We start from the raw sequence: 15,496 nt of genomic DNA, 5'->3' as shown, positions 1-15,496 counted from the left end.
CACTTATTTTAAAATGTACTTAAGTACAAGTAAGATTACTGATTTAGAAATGTACTAAAAAAATACAGGTACCCATAACTGTGATCCATTAGTTTCACTTCTGGAAAATATGATGTGGAATAACATCGTGCTCATTCAAATGTCCTCTGTATCATTTCTAACGTGTTATACTAATGCTTTCATTCATCGTCTGAATTTATGTGCAACAATATTGTATTTTCTTCTAGGTTGGAACAGTCATCTGGATCGGTATCCTCGTCTATACCGACCCGGCTGGTATCAGAACCTACCTTGCTGCTCAGGTGTCTGAGCAAAGTCCTCTGGGAGATCCCGGAGGAGCCGGTCTGCCTCCTCACCTCGAGGTGGCCCCTGTTTTCCGTGGCGGGGATCCCACCAGCACTCTGAGCATCCACCCGGCTCCAGACCCAACTCCCATTCCTGAGAACCAGTCACAGGGCTATCCCAGCTTTGGAAGGGCTGGGCATCTTCGTCACATCCCTTCCTCTGTTCCTCAGATCACCTGGGGGGCAGAGGACGAGGAGGGGTGGAGGAGGCTGTCTTTTAGGCATTGGCCGTCCCTCTTCAGCTACTACAACATTACTCTGGCAAAGAGGTGGGCGGGGCTTCGGTGCTACAGTTTTATATGTAAAGATATTATTGGGAAGGATTTTACACTTCCAGTTGAAATTATAATCTTCTCTTCTGTGCACATTACATTTAAATCATAATACCTATTGTTGCCCTTACTGTTGTCTGTCTGTTCTCAGGTACATTAGCATCCTACCAGTCATTCCCGTCACAGTTCACTTGAGCCCTCAGGAGGCCATAGAGACACGTCACCCCCAGGACACCAGATACTCTCCACCACCCATTCCCAAAGTCTCAGCAGATCTACAGACAGACCTCACCCTCTACAAGTGAGTTCCAGGACTAATACTACACAAACTAATTTTAAAACCTCTTTTTAAAACTAGATGTTTGTGTACAAATCAAATATTATTCAAATGTTTGCTGACTGTCCAGTGTAAAGCAGCTGGGAAAGAACATTTGATGAAGATTTCTTGTGTTTTTTTGCTCTAGTTTGTTCCTGGTATTCATATCACTTCACTCCGTGAAACAATCAATTTTTGTCTATTTCAGATTTTTTCGTGTAAACATCAAAATAAACATTCGTCATTGTTTCAGTCTGTAAAAAAAACACCAGAAATGTATTGGGAAGTCACTTTAGCAGCGTTTTAAGGGGGTCAAAATAAAAAAAATTAAACTGTAAAAATATAGGGAAAACACAATTCTACAATGCAATGTACGAAATTATTCTGAAAATGTCAATAAACGGAGTGTTAAAGTGGAGATGAACAAACGTTCGAGTGGAAATTTCAACCTTTTACATCTTTTTTTTTTTTTGGAACTGATTAAAAAAAAAAGAATGAATGAAATATAATTAAACATAGTTTGTAATTAATGATACTTGTACTCAACGCTTTAATACCAAATACTTGCTGCAAACCAGCTGAATGTAAAACAGCTATGGGATGTTTTTGAGCTCTGTGTGAGTTTAGTTTTGTCTTGTAATTCAGCACTTTGAGGTCTGCTGGTTGCCATGGTAAACATTTCCATACGTCCACTAAAGTGATAAAAGACTCTGTTTAGAATCAACTGTCCTCAGATTATGGATTGCAAAATCCTCTTAATGGGTCATCACCTAAAAGCCAACATACAGCAACATGTTTGTGTGGAGATGAAGTGCTTAGAAACGGTGATAGAAGTGAAAGCTCAGTTTATTGCAGTGAAATGACCTTGACCTAGAGTTCTTCCACTGGGATCATTCTGCTGAGTGTTTGTACTGGGGATGGTTTCCTCTGCACATGTCTTTCATCTGGAGCTAGAGCAGTAAAGTGCAGCACATTTCAAGGTTGTCCTTGGTCAACGCCTCACAGAGCGCTCTTTCACTCATGTATGAGGCGTGCAGGCCAATAGTAGGAGGGGAATGTAGACACGAGACACTAAAATTCACCATGTAGAGCTGAAGGATTCTCACTCTTGCCTCGGGTGGCCACTTTCCTACATTTTACTGAGACATTTTGCTTTTCAACTCTGCAGTGAGGTCACAAAGAAACTCCTGAAATGTAATCTCAAACTTTAGAAATTCCTCAGACCATTCAGTATGCTGTGGCCAAGAAGATTGCTTACTTTCAGCTTTATCTAAAATCACAACTTTTCAATTCTCCACAAACTAAACTGCTGTTTTTAGTTCTTCTTTCCTAAATCATTTTTACACATCATCCATTTGGGATTGTGTCTCTGTGTGCAGTGTTGTGTAAAGCTGTGTGTTGTGTTGTAGGTTGAGGTGCACGTGTCATCTTTGGACAGGAGATAGACAGGTTATCAGCTCTCCCTGGGTCAGGGTCAGGGTCCTGGCCTTTATATCAGCACAACGCGGCTCACTGTACAAATGGTCTTAGCGACGCAGAGTGAAAGATAAAGTGTGATAATGATGTTCGACTGTAGAGCAACAGTTTTCTACGACCTACTGTAGACACATTGTAAAAATCACTGCATCCACAAAATGCAGTGTGTACATATGCACGGCTGCTGTGACTGTTTTTGAAATGGCACACTCCGTACTATACACTACAAACTCAATGAGTATATACTGTCAAGTATGATTAGGATGATGACCGATTAGGGCATCTCCCACTGAAGTATACTTCCAAGTTTCCCAAGATGCATTTTGAACCTACAACGACAAAAACCTGAAGCACACTGAGGCTAAATATCTCCGTTGATTCTCCACCTTTGAAAGTACATTTTAAGCGAGAAAGTGACCAACTAGAATATCACCATGTGGTCATTTCATCCATAAAACTCACGAAAACACATTTCATTCTGAAATTTCTGAGATTTTCGGAGACCCACCATTGTGCTACTGACAAAACTTCTGATTAACTTTAAAACAAGCGTTAAAAACTAATGGAAGACAAGCAGAGATGCTTTCGTTTTGTGGAAGTGGATGTTTGACTTTTAGACAAGTCCCAGAAGGATTTTACATTCCGCTTGCAATGCATCATGGGGCGGTTAAGCATGACTAGTGTGCCCACCGTGCATACTTGAAAAATATCACGATGTAGTATACATCCGGGTATTTCTCGCGTACTCAATCTTTTCATACTATTTAATGTAAACGCACTACATACTAATTTTGACGTTAGACTTACTGTAGTATGAGTAGTACGTTAGTATGAGTAGTACGTTAGTATGAGTAGTATGAGTAGTACCTACATTAGTATGAGTAGTACGTTAGTATGAGTAGTACGTTAGTATGAGTGGTACGTAGTATGAGTAGTACGTTAGTATGAGTAGTATGAGTAGTACCTACATTAGTATGAGTAGTACGTTAGTATGAGTAGTACGTTAGTATGAGTAGTACGTTAGTATGAGTGGTACGTAGTATGAGTAGTACGTTAGTATGCGATTTCAAACACAGCCAGAGACTCCAATGAGAGCTGATGAAATGCATTCTTTACAATCAGATGTTTTGGAATGAGTGTTCCAAAACATCAAACTACTGTGGAAGGTTTCACTGTGTCGCTACATTCCTCAGTATTCACCAGAGCATGTGCATGTGTCAGCGCTTTGCCTGGGAATACAGAGTAAACACAGGAGGGAAGTGATGTCTGTGCTCTGCATGGGGACCCTGTGGATAAAGATGCATATTTAATTCTGTCAATGATGATAACATAGAGAGCTAAGGGTTTCAAAAAGAACTTCCTGTTCCCTGTGAAAGTAAGGGAAACATCAGTGTAGACCACATGTTGAGTTCTTTAGGGTCACACATTTAGTGTGGTGTTGTGTTCCAGGGTGGCAGCTCTGGGCCTGGCTGCAGGTGTCCTGTTGGTTCTGCTTCTCTTCTGTCTGTATCGGGTTCTGTGCCCACGGAACTATGGGCAGAACGGCGTGGCTCATGGACGCCGGCGTCGAGGCGATCTCCCGTGCGATGACTATGGCTACTCGCCTCCCATCAGTGAGATCTCACCACTGCTGCTGAGGGGCCACAGTATGGTGAGCACAGCTGTTATTAAAGGGGAGGCATTGTTGGAAGTTTCTGGTATTTTGAGTTCTGACATTAGGATTGGATTTTTGTAATGTAAATATTGGTATTTTATTAAATTCTGTGGGATTATTATCAACAATAATTTACACATCAGTAGCTAGGGTATAGAAACTGTTGGATGCATTTTATGGGAATATTTTTTCAATTCTCTTTACAACTTTTAGAAACAAAAACACACAAATACATGTTGACATTTTTACATGATCTGATTGTTGGCTCTCAAGTTGAGGGGAAAAAAAGAGAACAACATGTTAATACATAAAAGAATAAATACACAAGTGCTTTAATGGGATTTTTTAATCAATCTCTTAGAATCTGTGCCAAACTTGAGGCCCGGGGGCCAAATCCGGCCCTTTAGTGGTCCATTTTGGCCCACAAGTAAAAATGACAGAGAAACCATGAATCATTGTGTAAATTTCCAACAAATGCAGTACCATCAAAAACACAAATTCAATGAAACTCATAATATTCTTACGGCTCATAGTTTTCCCATGCTTATTACATGACAGTCATTTTTAACTCTTATTTTTTTTTTCAAAATCCTGCCAATTTCCCCAAATTATCCAACAAAATTATCCCAAATTAAATAAAAATTAGTCAAAAAATCAAGGAAATTTGCTTGGATAATATTGGTGCCATTTATTCGTGGAAGTGCACACTAGGGCACAATAAAGTTAAAATTATTCGTTTTCTTTGCCAAAAGTCTGTGGCCCACTTATGATCAAACCGGTCCATATTTGGCCCCTGAACTAAAATGAGTTTGACACTCCTGTTCTAGAAGGACACTTTAGAGGTCAACTACTGTTTTTAAAGGAGAAGTTTCTGCTCAAATTCATTTTAAATGTGTTGAGACTCGAGGGGGTGAGTCAGGACAAGATTCTCCACATTAAACCAGCTGATCCTTGTCCTAATGCCCCATGCTTCGTGGCTGTCATGCATTACTTCAGTACAACCAAGAAGCCGAAATCACGCACTGGAAAACAGCTCTACATAATATTCCTCCAATCATTGAAACCTAAACTAGACTGAGTGGTGTGAAATGGAAACCATTTCAATCTGACACTCAAGAGAAACTCCCTGACCTCCTTTCATTATGGCCTTTTACCAAACCATGCACTAATACTGTACTACTGACAGTTAAAGTTAAATTAAACATTATGTTTTTAATGATTGGTTGCAACCTGTGCTAAAAAACCTAATGCGGTATCTCACACCACATCTTTTCCCTTGGAAGGGAAGGAAACACCAAAGTTCAATTATTTGGATTAGTGCTGTCTCTCCCTCACTGGTTCATGAGTAACATTTCACAAAAAAATGGCTGTTGCTGATGTTGTTCTCGGCCTGCAGGATATCGAGTGTTTGGCCAGTGATGGGATGCTGCTGGCCAGCTGTTGCCTTGCTGGACAGATCAGGGTTTGGGACGCCCAGACTGGGGATTGTCTGACTGTCATCCCCAACCACAAGTAAGACTCCTTTTCATTCATTTTACTACAATTTGTCATCAAGTAAGTCATGCATAAAATACTCAAGTACAAGTAAAAAGTAGCTCAATTAAATAGTGCTCAAAGTAAAAGTTACTAGTTACTTTCACCCCCCACATTTATTTTTGGTAATAAATATTGCCATGGTTTTCTTGCATAAACATTTCATGTATAAACTTAAAAAGGAAGAAACATGATCTTGCACAATTGGAACTTAATTCATTTTCTACAAAGGCATCTCTATAAAATAAAAGGTTTGTCAAAATGTCTCCTATATCATCAAAGGTTCACTTTGATCCACATAAGCAGCAGTAGGCTAGTTCTTCTTCTGAGAAAACAACCGCCATTCAACACTGTTTTGCAGTGAATCTGATTGGTCGGCTATGATGTGATGCATTTGATTGTTGTCTGGTCATTTCATTTTTTGTAGTTTCACAATGTCCGTTGATCATTTTAAAACCAAAAATAATACTTTACTCAGTAACAGTTGGGTGTAGAAATGTAACAAACTACTTTACTTCTTTTAAAATGTACTTAAGTACAAGTAAAATTACTGATTTAGAAATATACCCATAGAAGCAACTTAATTACAGTAACTTAGTTACTTGTAACCCGTTACTTTCATCTCTTTTTTTTTTTTTACTTTCAAAACATTCTGATTGTACATGACCTTGAATATAATGATCCATCTGTCTGTGTAGAGTTTAAAATTGATGTGGGATAGATTAAAACTCAGACGTGGTTCTCCTGTTCAGGTTGAGACGCAGCAGCAGCAGTGGCTGCTGGGAGCAGAGGGATGGCAGGGATGGCTGGGACACCCTGAGCTCCACAGCAGACTCAGACTGTTTTGGTTCTGAAGGTCATGACCTGTCTGTGGGCGGTGACGGGCCGTCAGATGATGAAAGTTACCCCGTGAGACGCCGCGTCACTCCCGCCCGCCCGTCTCTCTTTAACGACCAGCCTGATCTCACGCCACTCATCGACACCAACTTCAGCTCACAGCCCTCCTCCCTCTCCACACGTCCCAGAGGAGGGTTCGACTTTGGGGACCTGGTGGAGCGAGCCTACAAAGAGCACGAGCCTCCGTCACCCTCCACCTACCCATCTCCATCCTCTATGTCCTCCTCAGCGTCTCAGCTCTGCTCAGGAGAGACCGTCGCTCCTTCGCTGCAGGACAGAACGTGCACGGAGCGTGCACAAGTAAAGGCAGACTTTGAGAGCTCTGTGTGGGCCCTGGAGCTCAGAGGAAACCTGATCGCTGCAGGGAGGAGCAGCGGCAGACTAGAGGTGTGACACCTGCAGTGTTTGGATTGTGAAATCTTCCTTTGTTGTATTATGAGACAATCTCTCATTTGTGGTTTTGTTTGACACCAGCTGTGGGACGCAGTGGAAGGATCGTTACGTTGCAGTAATGAAGACGGTGTTTCTGGGATCACAGCGTTGGCTTTCCTCAACAACAGGTGACGACCAGTTCATCCTCCATCCCAGCTTGGTTTACTCACTAGCTTACAGTCAAACCATTATGACCACTGACAGTTAAAGTCATTACACTTATTATGATCTCTGTTAGAGAATTAGCTTGTTAGAGGGATGTACTAAAGCAGAGGTGTCAAACTCATTTTAGTTCAGGGGCCAAATACAGAGCAGTTTTTCTCAAGTGGGCCACAGATCATCGGTGGGAAAAAGCTCAATTTCAGCATGAATGTGCCGTAGTTTGCCCTTCCATGTATAAATGATATATAAAGTATGTAAGGTATTGACACCATCCAAGCAGTAAACGTTCTCTGTAAGATCTGCACTTCAAAACTGTAATTTCGTGACACGTTTTTGTATAGGAATTTGGTAGGAAATTGCAAGATTTCAGAAAAAGTGTCAGTTTTTGCTACTATTTGGGATAAAATCTGACTCTGGTCGTGTGATACAGGCACAAATGTGAGCCCCTGCAAATATTGTGTAGTTATATCAAATTTGTGAATCTAGAGTGGTTGAGAAATCTAAAACTTAATTATTTGGTATTTTGCACGTTTTATTGTTTTTTTGTGTGTGTGTTGCTTTAACTTTCTACAGCAGGGCTAAATTTCATGCTTTATTTAGGGCCACATTCGGCCCCCTGGATCTTGTGTTTGACACATATGTACTAAAGGTTGATGGGAAAAGAGTCAGTGCACGTACAATTTCTATTCAATTTAGGGAAATTTTTGTGAATAATTTGAGGACAATTGCAGAATTTTGGAAAAATGTAAAGTTCTTTCAACAGTTTGAGATTAAAAATAACTGGCATCATGTGATAAAAGCATTTTACACCTGTTAGCTTTTATTATTTATGTTTTCTCTGCAAGCCGAATTGATTGATTTTTTTTTTTTTTAAATACTCCAATGTATCTTAAATCAATCAAGTTAGATTTTAAGCATTAAAAAGGAGTAAATCAGAAATGTGTGTGTAGGTGTCAATTATGTTGATGTTACCTCAGCTTTGTGGCTGACAATGCTCACTCTGAAATGCTGCACCCAGACACATTTCCACAGGTGTTGGGAAATCGTTTAATGATGTCTGTCTTCCTCCTCAGGATTGTGGCGGCTCGGCTGAATGGCTCATTGGATTTCTTCACAATAGAGATAAACAAACCTTTGGGTCTGCTGCAGTACCGAGGTGAGGAGGCAACGTTTACAGAATTCTAAAGCTAGGCATATTGTAAGGCTTTAAAACGGAAACAAATAGAGTATAGTAAGGCATAAAAATAGGAGAAAAAAAATAATATTTTTTCCTCAGATAAGGTTATAGTAAGGCATAAAAATGAAAAAAAGATAGGCATAACAATTGAAACATCCTGAGGTAAAGGCTATAGTAAGACATAAAAATGCAAACATGTTTTACTTTTTTCTGAGCTAAGGCTATTGTAAGGCATAAAAATGGAAAAAAAATAGATTTTTTTTAAATAAGGCTTTCATAGGATGGAAACATTAAAGATTTTTTGGGGGAATTTTTTTTCTCAATTTTTAAGGCATAAAAATGGAAAAAAGTGAATATTTCTTCTCAGATAAGGCTATAGTAAGGTATAAAAATGCCAAAAATTTAGTATTTTTTTTCCTAACAAAACTCAATGAAAAATATATATTTATATATTTTTTTTTTCATTTCTGAAATAAGACTATCATAAAGCATAACAATTGAAACATTTTGGATTTTCTTTTAGATAAGGCTATGATAAGGTATGAAAATTGAAACATTTTGGACTTTTTTTTTCTGAGATAAGGCTATTGTAAGGCATAAAATTGGGAAAAAATAGGGTTTTTTTCTTAGAGAAGGCTTTCATAAGGTAGAAACATTTCTGATTTTTTGGGGGGAATTTTTCTCTCAATTTTTAAGGCATAAAAATGTAAAAAGTTTGAATACTTTTTCTCAGATAAGGCTATAGTAAGGCATAAAAATGAAAAAAAAAAAGTAAATTTTTTTTCAGAGATAAGGCTCTTGTAAGGCATAAGAAAATGGGGAAAATTTAGATTTTTTTTTTTTCCTTAGCCATAGTAAGGCATAAAAATGGCATATATATATACATCCCCGTTTGTATGAATGCAGAATCCCCCGCTGTCAGTGAATAATGAGCAGATGTGTTTCTCTCTCTGCAGGTGTTCCAGGGCGAGCCAGCCTTCCTCCGTCTCCCTGTTACAGCAGTGAGGACGTGATCAGTTGTCAGCTAACGCGCTCTGTGCAGTGTGCACATCAGAAGCCGATCACGGTGCTGCGAGCGGCCGCCGGCAGAGTCGTCACTGGCAGCCAAGACCACACAGTCCGGGTAAGACAGGGACCTTTAGAAGCTGTACTGTGTAAACAACACATTCACCATCAGTGGAGATGAGTTATGATCTGTGTGTTGATCAGGTTTATCGTCTGGAAGACTCGTGCTGCCTCTTCACCCTGCAGGGTCACTCTGGAGGAATCACAGCCATCTACGTGGACCAGGTTAGGACCACTTTGTAGCGATACATGTTCTTCACATAGGAGATACACTATACTTATACTTATTGCAGTTGGATTTGGATTTCAAACTACTTTAGTTGCACAAAAAAGTAAACCAACAAGTAAAACTTTAAAGACACCATGTGTGAAATAGGATGTAGATATTGGTTTATAAGGCATAAAAATGGAAAAACTTTTTTATTTTTTATTCTGAGATAAGGCTATCACAATACCCAAAAAAGTAGTGCAAATATGGTGTGCACACTTAAACTGGGGTGAAAATGCAGTAAGGCATGATAAATGAGAAAAAAGTGACAAACACCCCAAATTGGAGGTAAGAATTTTTTATTTTTTATAATTCTGAGATTAGGCTATCACAAGACCCTAAAAAGTAGTGCAAATATGGTGTGCACACTTAAACTGGGGTGAAAATGCAGTAAGGCATGATAAATGAGAAAAAAGTGACATACACCCCAAATCGGAGGTAAGGCTATAGTAAGGCATAAAAATGGAAAAACTTAAAAAAAAAAGAAATTCTGAGATAAGGTTATCACAAGACCCTAAAAAGTAGTGCAAATGTGATGTGCACACTTAAACTGGGGTGAAAATGCAGTAAGGCATGATCAATGGGAAAAAAGTGACAAACACCCCAAATTGGAGGTAAGACTATAGTAAGGCATAAAAATGGAAAAACTTTTTTTTTTTTTTATTCTGAGATAAGGCTATCACAATACCCTAAAAAGTAGTGCAAATATGGTGTGCACACTTAAACTGGGGTGAAAATGCAGTAAGGCATGATAAATGAGAAAAAAGTGACATACACCCCAAATCGGAGGTAAGGCTATAGTAAGGCATAAAAATGGAAAAACTTAAAAAAAAAAAAAATTCTGAGATAAGGTTATCACAAGACCCTAAAAAGTAGTGCAAATGTGATGTGCACACTTAAACTGGGGTGAAAATGCAGTAAGGCATGATCAATGGGAAAAAAGTGACAAACACCCCAAATTGGAGGTAAGACTATATATAGTAAGGCATAAAAACGGAAAAACTTTTTTTTTTTTATTCTGAGATAAGGTTTTCACAAGACCCTAAAAAGTAGTGCAAATATGGTGTGCACACTTAAACTGGGGTGAAAATGCAGTAAGGCATGATAAATGAGAAAAAAAGTGACAAACACCCCAAATTGGAGGTAAGACTATAGTAAGGCATAAAAATTGTTTTTTTTTTTTTTTTTTTTTTTTAATTCTGAGAAAAGGCTTTCACAAGACCCTAAAAGTAGTGCAAATGTGATGTGCACACTTAAACTGGGGTGAAAATGCAGTAAGGCATGATAAATGAGAAAAAAGTGACATACACCCCAAATCGGAGGTAAGGCTATAGTAAGGCATAAAAATTGTTTTGTTTTGTTTTTTTTTGTGTTTTTTTTTAATTCTGAGAAAAGGATATCACAATACCCTAAAAGTAGTGCAAATGTGATGTGCACGCTTAAACTGGGGTGAAAATGCAGTAAGGCATGATGAATGTGAAAAAAGTCACAAACACCCCAAATTGGAGGTAAGGCATAAAAATGGAAAAACTTTTTTTTTTTTTATTCTGAGATAAGGCTTTCACAAGACCCTAAAAGTAGTGCAAATGTGATGTGCACACTTAAACTGGGGTGAAAATGCAGTAAGGCATGATAAATGAGAAAAAAGTGACATACACCCCAAATCGGAGGTAAGAATTTTTAATTTTTTATAATTCTGAGATTAGGCTATCACAAGACCCTAAAAAGTAGTGCAAATGTGATGTGCACACTTAAACTGGGGTGAAAATGCAGTAAGGCATGATAAATGAGAAAAAAGTGACATACACCCCAAATCGGAGGTAAGAATTTTTTATTTTTTATAATTCTGAGATTAGGCTATCACAAGACCCTAAAAAGTAGTGCAAATGTGATGTGCACACTTAAACTGGGGTGAAAATGCAGTAAGGCATGATAAATGAGAAAAAAGTGACAAACACCCCAAATGGGAGGGAAGACTATAGTAAGGCATAAATTTTTTTTTTTTTTTTTTTTTTAATTCTGAGAAAAGGCTTTCACAAGACCCTAAAAGTAGTGCAAATGTGATGTGCACACTTAAACTGGGGTGAAAATGCAGTAAGGCATGATAAATGAGAAAAAAGTGACATACACCCCAAATCGGAGGTAAGGCTATAGTAAGGCATAAAAATGGAAAAACTTTTTTTTTTTTATTCTGAGATAAGGCTTTCACAATACACTAAAAAGTAGTGCAAATATGGTGTGCACACTTAAACTGGGGTGAAAATGCAGTTAGGCATGATAAATGAGAAAAAAGTGACAAACACCCCAAATGGGAGGGAAGACTATAGTAAGGCATAAAAATGGAAAAACTTTAAAAAAAAAAAAAAAATTCTGAGATAAGGTAATCACAAGACCCTAAAAAGTAGTGCAAATGTGATGTGCACACTTAAACTGGGGTGAAAATGCAGTAAGGCATGATGAATGGGAAAAAGTGACAAACACTCCAAATTGGAGGGAAGACTATAATAAGGCATAAAAATTGTTTTTGTTTTTTTTTTTTTTTTTTTAATTCTGAGAAAAGGCTTTCACAAGACCCTAAAAGTAGTGCAAATGTGATGTGCACACTTAAACTGGGGTGAAAATGCAGTAAGGCATGATCAATGGGAAAAAAGTGACAAACACCCCCAATTGGAGGTAAGACTATATATAGTAAGGCATAAACATGGAAAAACTTTTTTTTTTTTTATTCTGAGATAAGGTTTTCACAAGACCCTAAAAAGTAGTGCAAATGTGATGTGCACACTTAAACTGGGGTGAAAATGCAGTAAGGCATGATAAATGAGAAAAAAAGTGACAAACACCCCAAATTGGAGGTAAGAATTTTTTATTTTTTATAATTCTGAGATTAGGCTATCACAAGACCCTAAAAGTAGTGCAAATATGGTGTGCACACTTAAACTGGGGTGAAAATGCAGTAAGGCATGATAAATGTGAAAAAAGTGACAAACACCCCAAATTAGAGGTAAGACATAAAAATTGTTTTTTTTTTTTTTATAATTCTGAGAAAAGGCTATCACAAGACCCTAAAAGTAGTGCAAATGTGATGTGCACACTTAAACTGGGGTGAAAATGCAGTTAGGCATGATAAATGAGAAAAAAGTGACAAACACCCACATTTCTGAGATAAGGTGTAATAATGGAAATATTTGGGATTGTTTACTGGGATTGTGAGACCAACATCACATGGATTGGTGTGGTACGCATGGTTCTGATGCTTTGGGCTCAGTTGAATTGTGTTTTTTTTCTCTACAGACAATGGTTCTGGCAAGCGGGGGGCAGGATGGCGCCATCTGCTTGTGGGACGTCCTGACAGGAAGTCGAGTCAGCCATGTTTACGGTCACCGTGGCGATGTGACTTCACTGGTCTGCACCACTTCCTGCATTATCAGCTCGGGCCTGGACGACCTGATCTGTGTGTGGGACCGCAGCTCAGGGATCAAGCTGTACTCTATACAGCAGGTACAGCACGTGTCCCTCATTCTGTGGCTGGATCCTTGTTCTTTTCTGATGATGTGACGTTTGCTCCTGTGTCCAGGAGGCGGGCTGTGGAGCCAGTCTGGGTGTGATTTCTGAGTCTCTGCTGGTGACCGGCGGACTGGGCTGCGTCTCATTCTGGGACCTGAACTTTGGCGACCTGCTGCAGACGGTGTACCTGGGCCAGAGCAGCGATGGGCAGGGCGTCCGCCAGCTGCTGGTTCTGGACAACGCCGCCATAGTGTGTGACTTTGGCAGCGAACTGAGCCTGGTGTACGTTCCCTCAGTGCTGGAGAAACTGGACTGATGAGAGGAACGACATGCAGAGGTTACACAGCTGATGTTTTAGTCAGGAACAATGGCCACGGACATGGAGGCTGCGTCCCAATAGTCCCTCATTGCTGCTTTACTATCCACAGGGTGGTTAAAGAAAGAAAAAGTGGATTGGAGGTACTCAATGCACCCGTAAAGTCTTTGTTTCATGGCTCCGCCCTTTATGCTGCTGACACGGTGGGTGGGGCTTTACCATGGACCCCACTCACCCAAAGAGGAAGACAAACCAGTCTCCTTGTGTTTTTTTAATTTTAATTTTTCCGCTGCTTCGTTCACTCGACAGCAAAGTGTAAATGTTACGAGTTTGACGGCGATGGAATAAGAAAGATATACAGTTGTTTTATTTCTCTTTACAGCAAACACTGAACAAACGTTGGATTTGTGTGTTAGTTATCACTGTACAGAGTAAAGCCTCCAGTGGGGGCTGTTTTTATATATATATATAAATTTATTATTTATTAGTGATACTTGTAATAAGTTTGTTTATGGATGTGAAGCCAAGCTGTCATTAACACTTTATGATATTGACCAGTGCAGAGGAAAGTGTTTGCATCGAGCTTAAAAACCTGATTCTGTTAACGGCTACCTCATCTTCAAATAGCCTTGGATTTCAACTCTTCAATTAAGCTTTTGTTCACATCGGAGAACAAAGTTAGACAATGCAGACATAACGCTCGAAAATTCAATTTTTAAGACCCCAAAAAGTTGTAGTTTACCCTAAGGTGAGTTTAATCACTTAAAGGCAAGTTTCTTCACATAAGAGTGTATCCCAGCTTTGATTATGTCATCGTTTGTTTTTAAAGGAACGCCGTTAAATCCTTAAATAAGTTTTAGTCTTAAACTTTTTCCATTAGGCATTGAAGGCAACACCTCCATTGCCCTTCAAAGGTTTAATAATCATTTAAAGGTCATAATTCCAGCAAGTTATTGCTGTCTTTTTGAATGCTATGTTAAGTTTTAATTTATTCAAACAACTGTTCTTCAGGAAATTTACTTTGATCTCCTGACATGTAAATCAAAGTAAATTTCCTAAAGAACAGTTGTCTGAAGAAAAGAACATTTGACCTAGTATTCAAAAAGAAGATTAAAAAAAACTTGCTGGAATTATTACGCGGAAGTTAAAGAAATCAGCAAACGCCTCAGAAGAAGACTGGCAGTAGACAGTCGAAACATGTCAGGAGACATGAAAGTACATTTCCTGAAGAACAGTCATCTGAATAAATGAAAACTTAACCTATTATTAGAACTTGCTGGAATTATTAGGCGGAAGTCTCTGAAACATCAACATGATGAGCAGACTCCTCCGAAGAAGACTGATCACCTGATATCTTTTGACTGTCTACTGCCAAAGTAAATTTCCTGAAGAACAGTTGTCTGAATAAATGAAACCTTAATCATCTAAATTCCTGTTTACTAATGAGAAGTTAAGGAAAACAAAGTTTAATGTAGATTGAGAACGAGTTCAGACTTTGATGATTAACCGAAGTCTCAGGAATTTGGAATACAAAAAAAAAACATTTGTGTATTTCTTCCTTTATTCAGTAGTGAATAGGTCCATTAAAGAGGAATGTTCCTCCATCTGAGCCAGTATTAACCCTTTCATTTAGGCTGAGAATGTGAAATTTTCTCCAAGTTACACATATTCCTCCTTCACCGATGAACCCACAAGTAAAAACACTACCTAACAAAATGTGCATATCTTTTGCGCCCCCTTTGGTCACATAATAAATGTCAGTTGTCCAAAACAACTTATTTTTTCTCTTCTGTGTTAATTTCACACGAATGCGCAAAGTCAAAGAACTGGAACTAGAATTCTGACGTGTTGGTGGATTACAGAAATCACTGAAGTTTGTTTTTAACCGTTATTATGGCAAACCCTTTTCCCCACTCGGTTGACTACAATCTACACCGGCTGTAGTGATGGATGTAACTTATTTACCATTTTGTAACATAAAGAGCAAAAACTTTGTACTAATTTTCAAATAAAGATGCTTTGATACCACAGCAGCTGTTGGTCTACATAATTTATTCAAAGTCTATATAACAATAAGGGA

General features: G+C 38.7%; 1 protein-coding gene across 2 annotated transcripts in view; it reads left to right on the top strand.

Moving 5' to 3' along the window:
* The window catches only part of scap (SREBF chaperone), a 36,994-nt gene extending 21,545 nt beyond the window's left edge, over positions 1 to 15,449 (top strand). For both annotated transcript variants that reach the window (XM_028469665.1, XM_028469668.1), the window contains exons 13-23: positions 228 to 613; positions 768 to 917; positions 3,858 to 4,059; positions 5,459 to 5,574; positions 6,348 to 6,879; positions 6,967 to 7,052; positions 8,160 to 8,242; positions 9,220 to 9,386; positions 9,473 to 9,553; positions 12,888 to 13,094; positions 13,171 to 15,449. In XM_028469665.1, the coding sequence (XP_028325466.1) occupies positions 228 to 613; positions 768 to 917; positions 3,858 to 4,059; positions 5,459 to 5,574; positions 6,348 to 6,879; positions 6,967 to 7,052; positions 8,160 to 8,242; positions 9,220 to 9,386; positions 9,473 to 9,553; positions 12,888 to 13,094; positions 13,171 to 13,416 (2,256 nt within the window). In that variant the 3' untranslated portion in view covers positions 13,417 to 15,449. The remainder of the gene's footprint in view (positions 1 to 227; positions 614 to 767; positions 918 to 3,857; positions 4,060 to 5,458; positions 5,575 to 6,347; positions 6,880 to 6,966; positions 7,053 to 8,159; positions 8,243 to 9,219; positions 9,387 to 9,472; positions 9,554 to 12,887; positions 13,095 to 13,170) is intronic.
* The last annotated feature ends 47 nt before the right edge of the window (positions 15,450 to 15,496 follow it).

This window comes from Gouania willdenowi, chromosome 16 (genome assembly GCF_900634775.1).
Source record: "Gouania willdenowi chromosome 16, fGouWil2.1, whole genome shotgun sequence".
Classification (NCBI taxonomy): domain Eukaryota; kingdom Metazoa; phylum Chordata; class Actinopteri; order Blenniiformes; family Gobiesocidae; genus Gouania; species Gouania willdenowi.
Note: the sequence above shows the minus strand (reverse complement) of the source record. Positions and strands in the feature narration are given on the sequence as shown.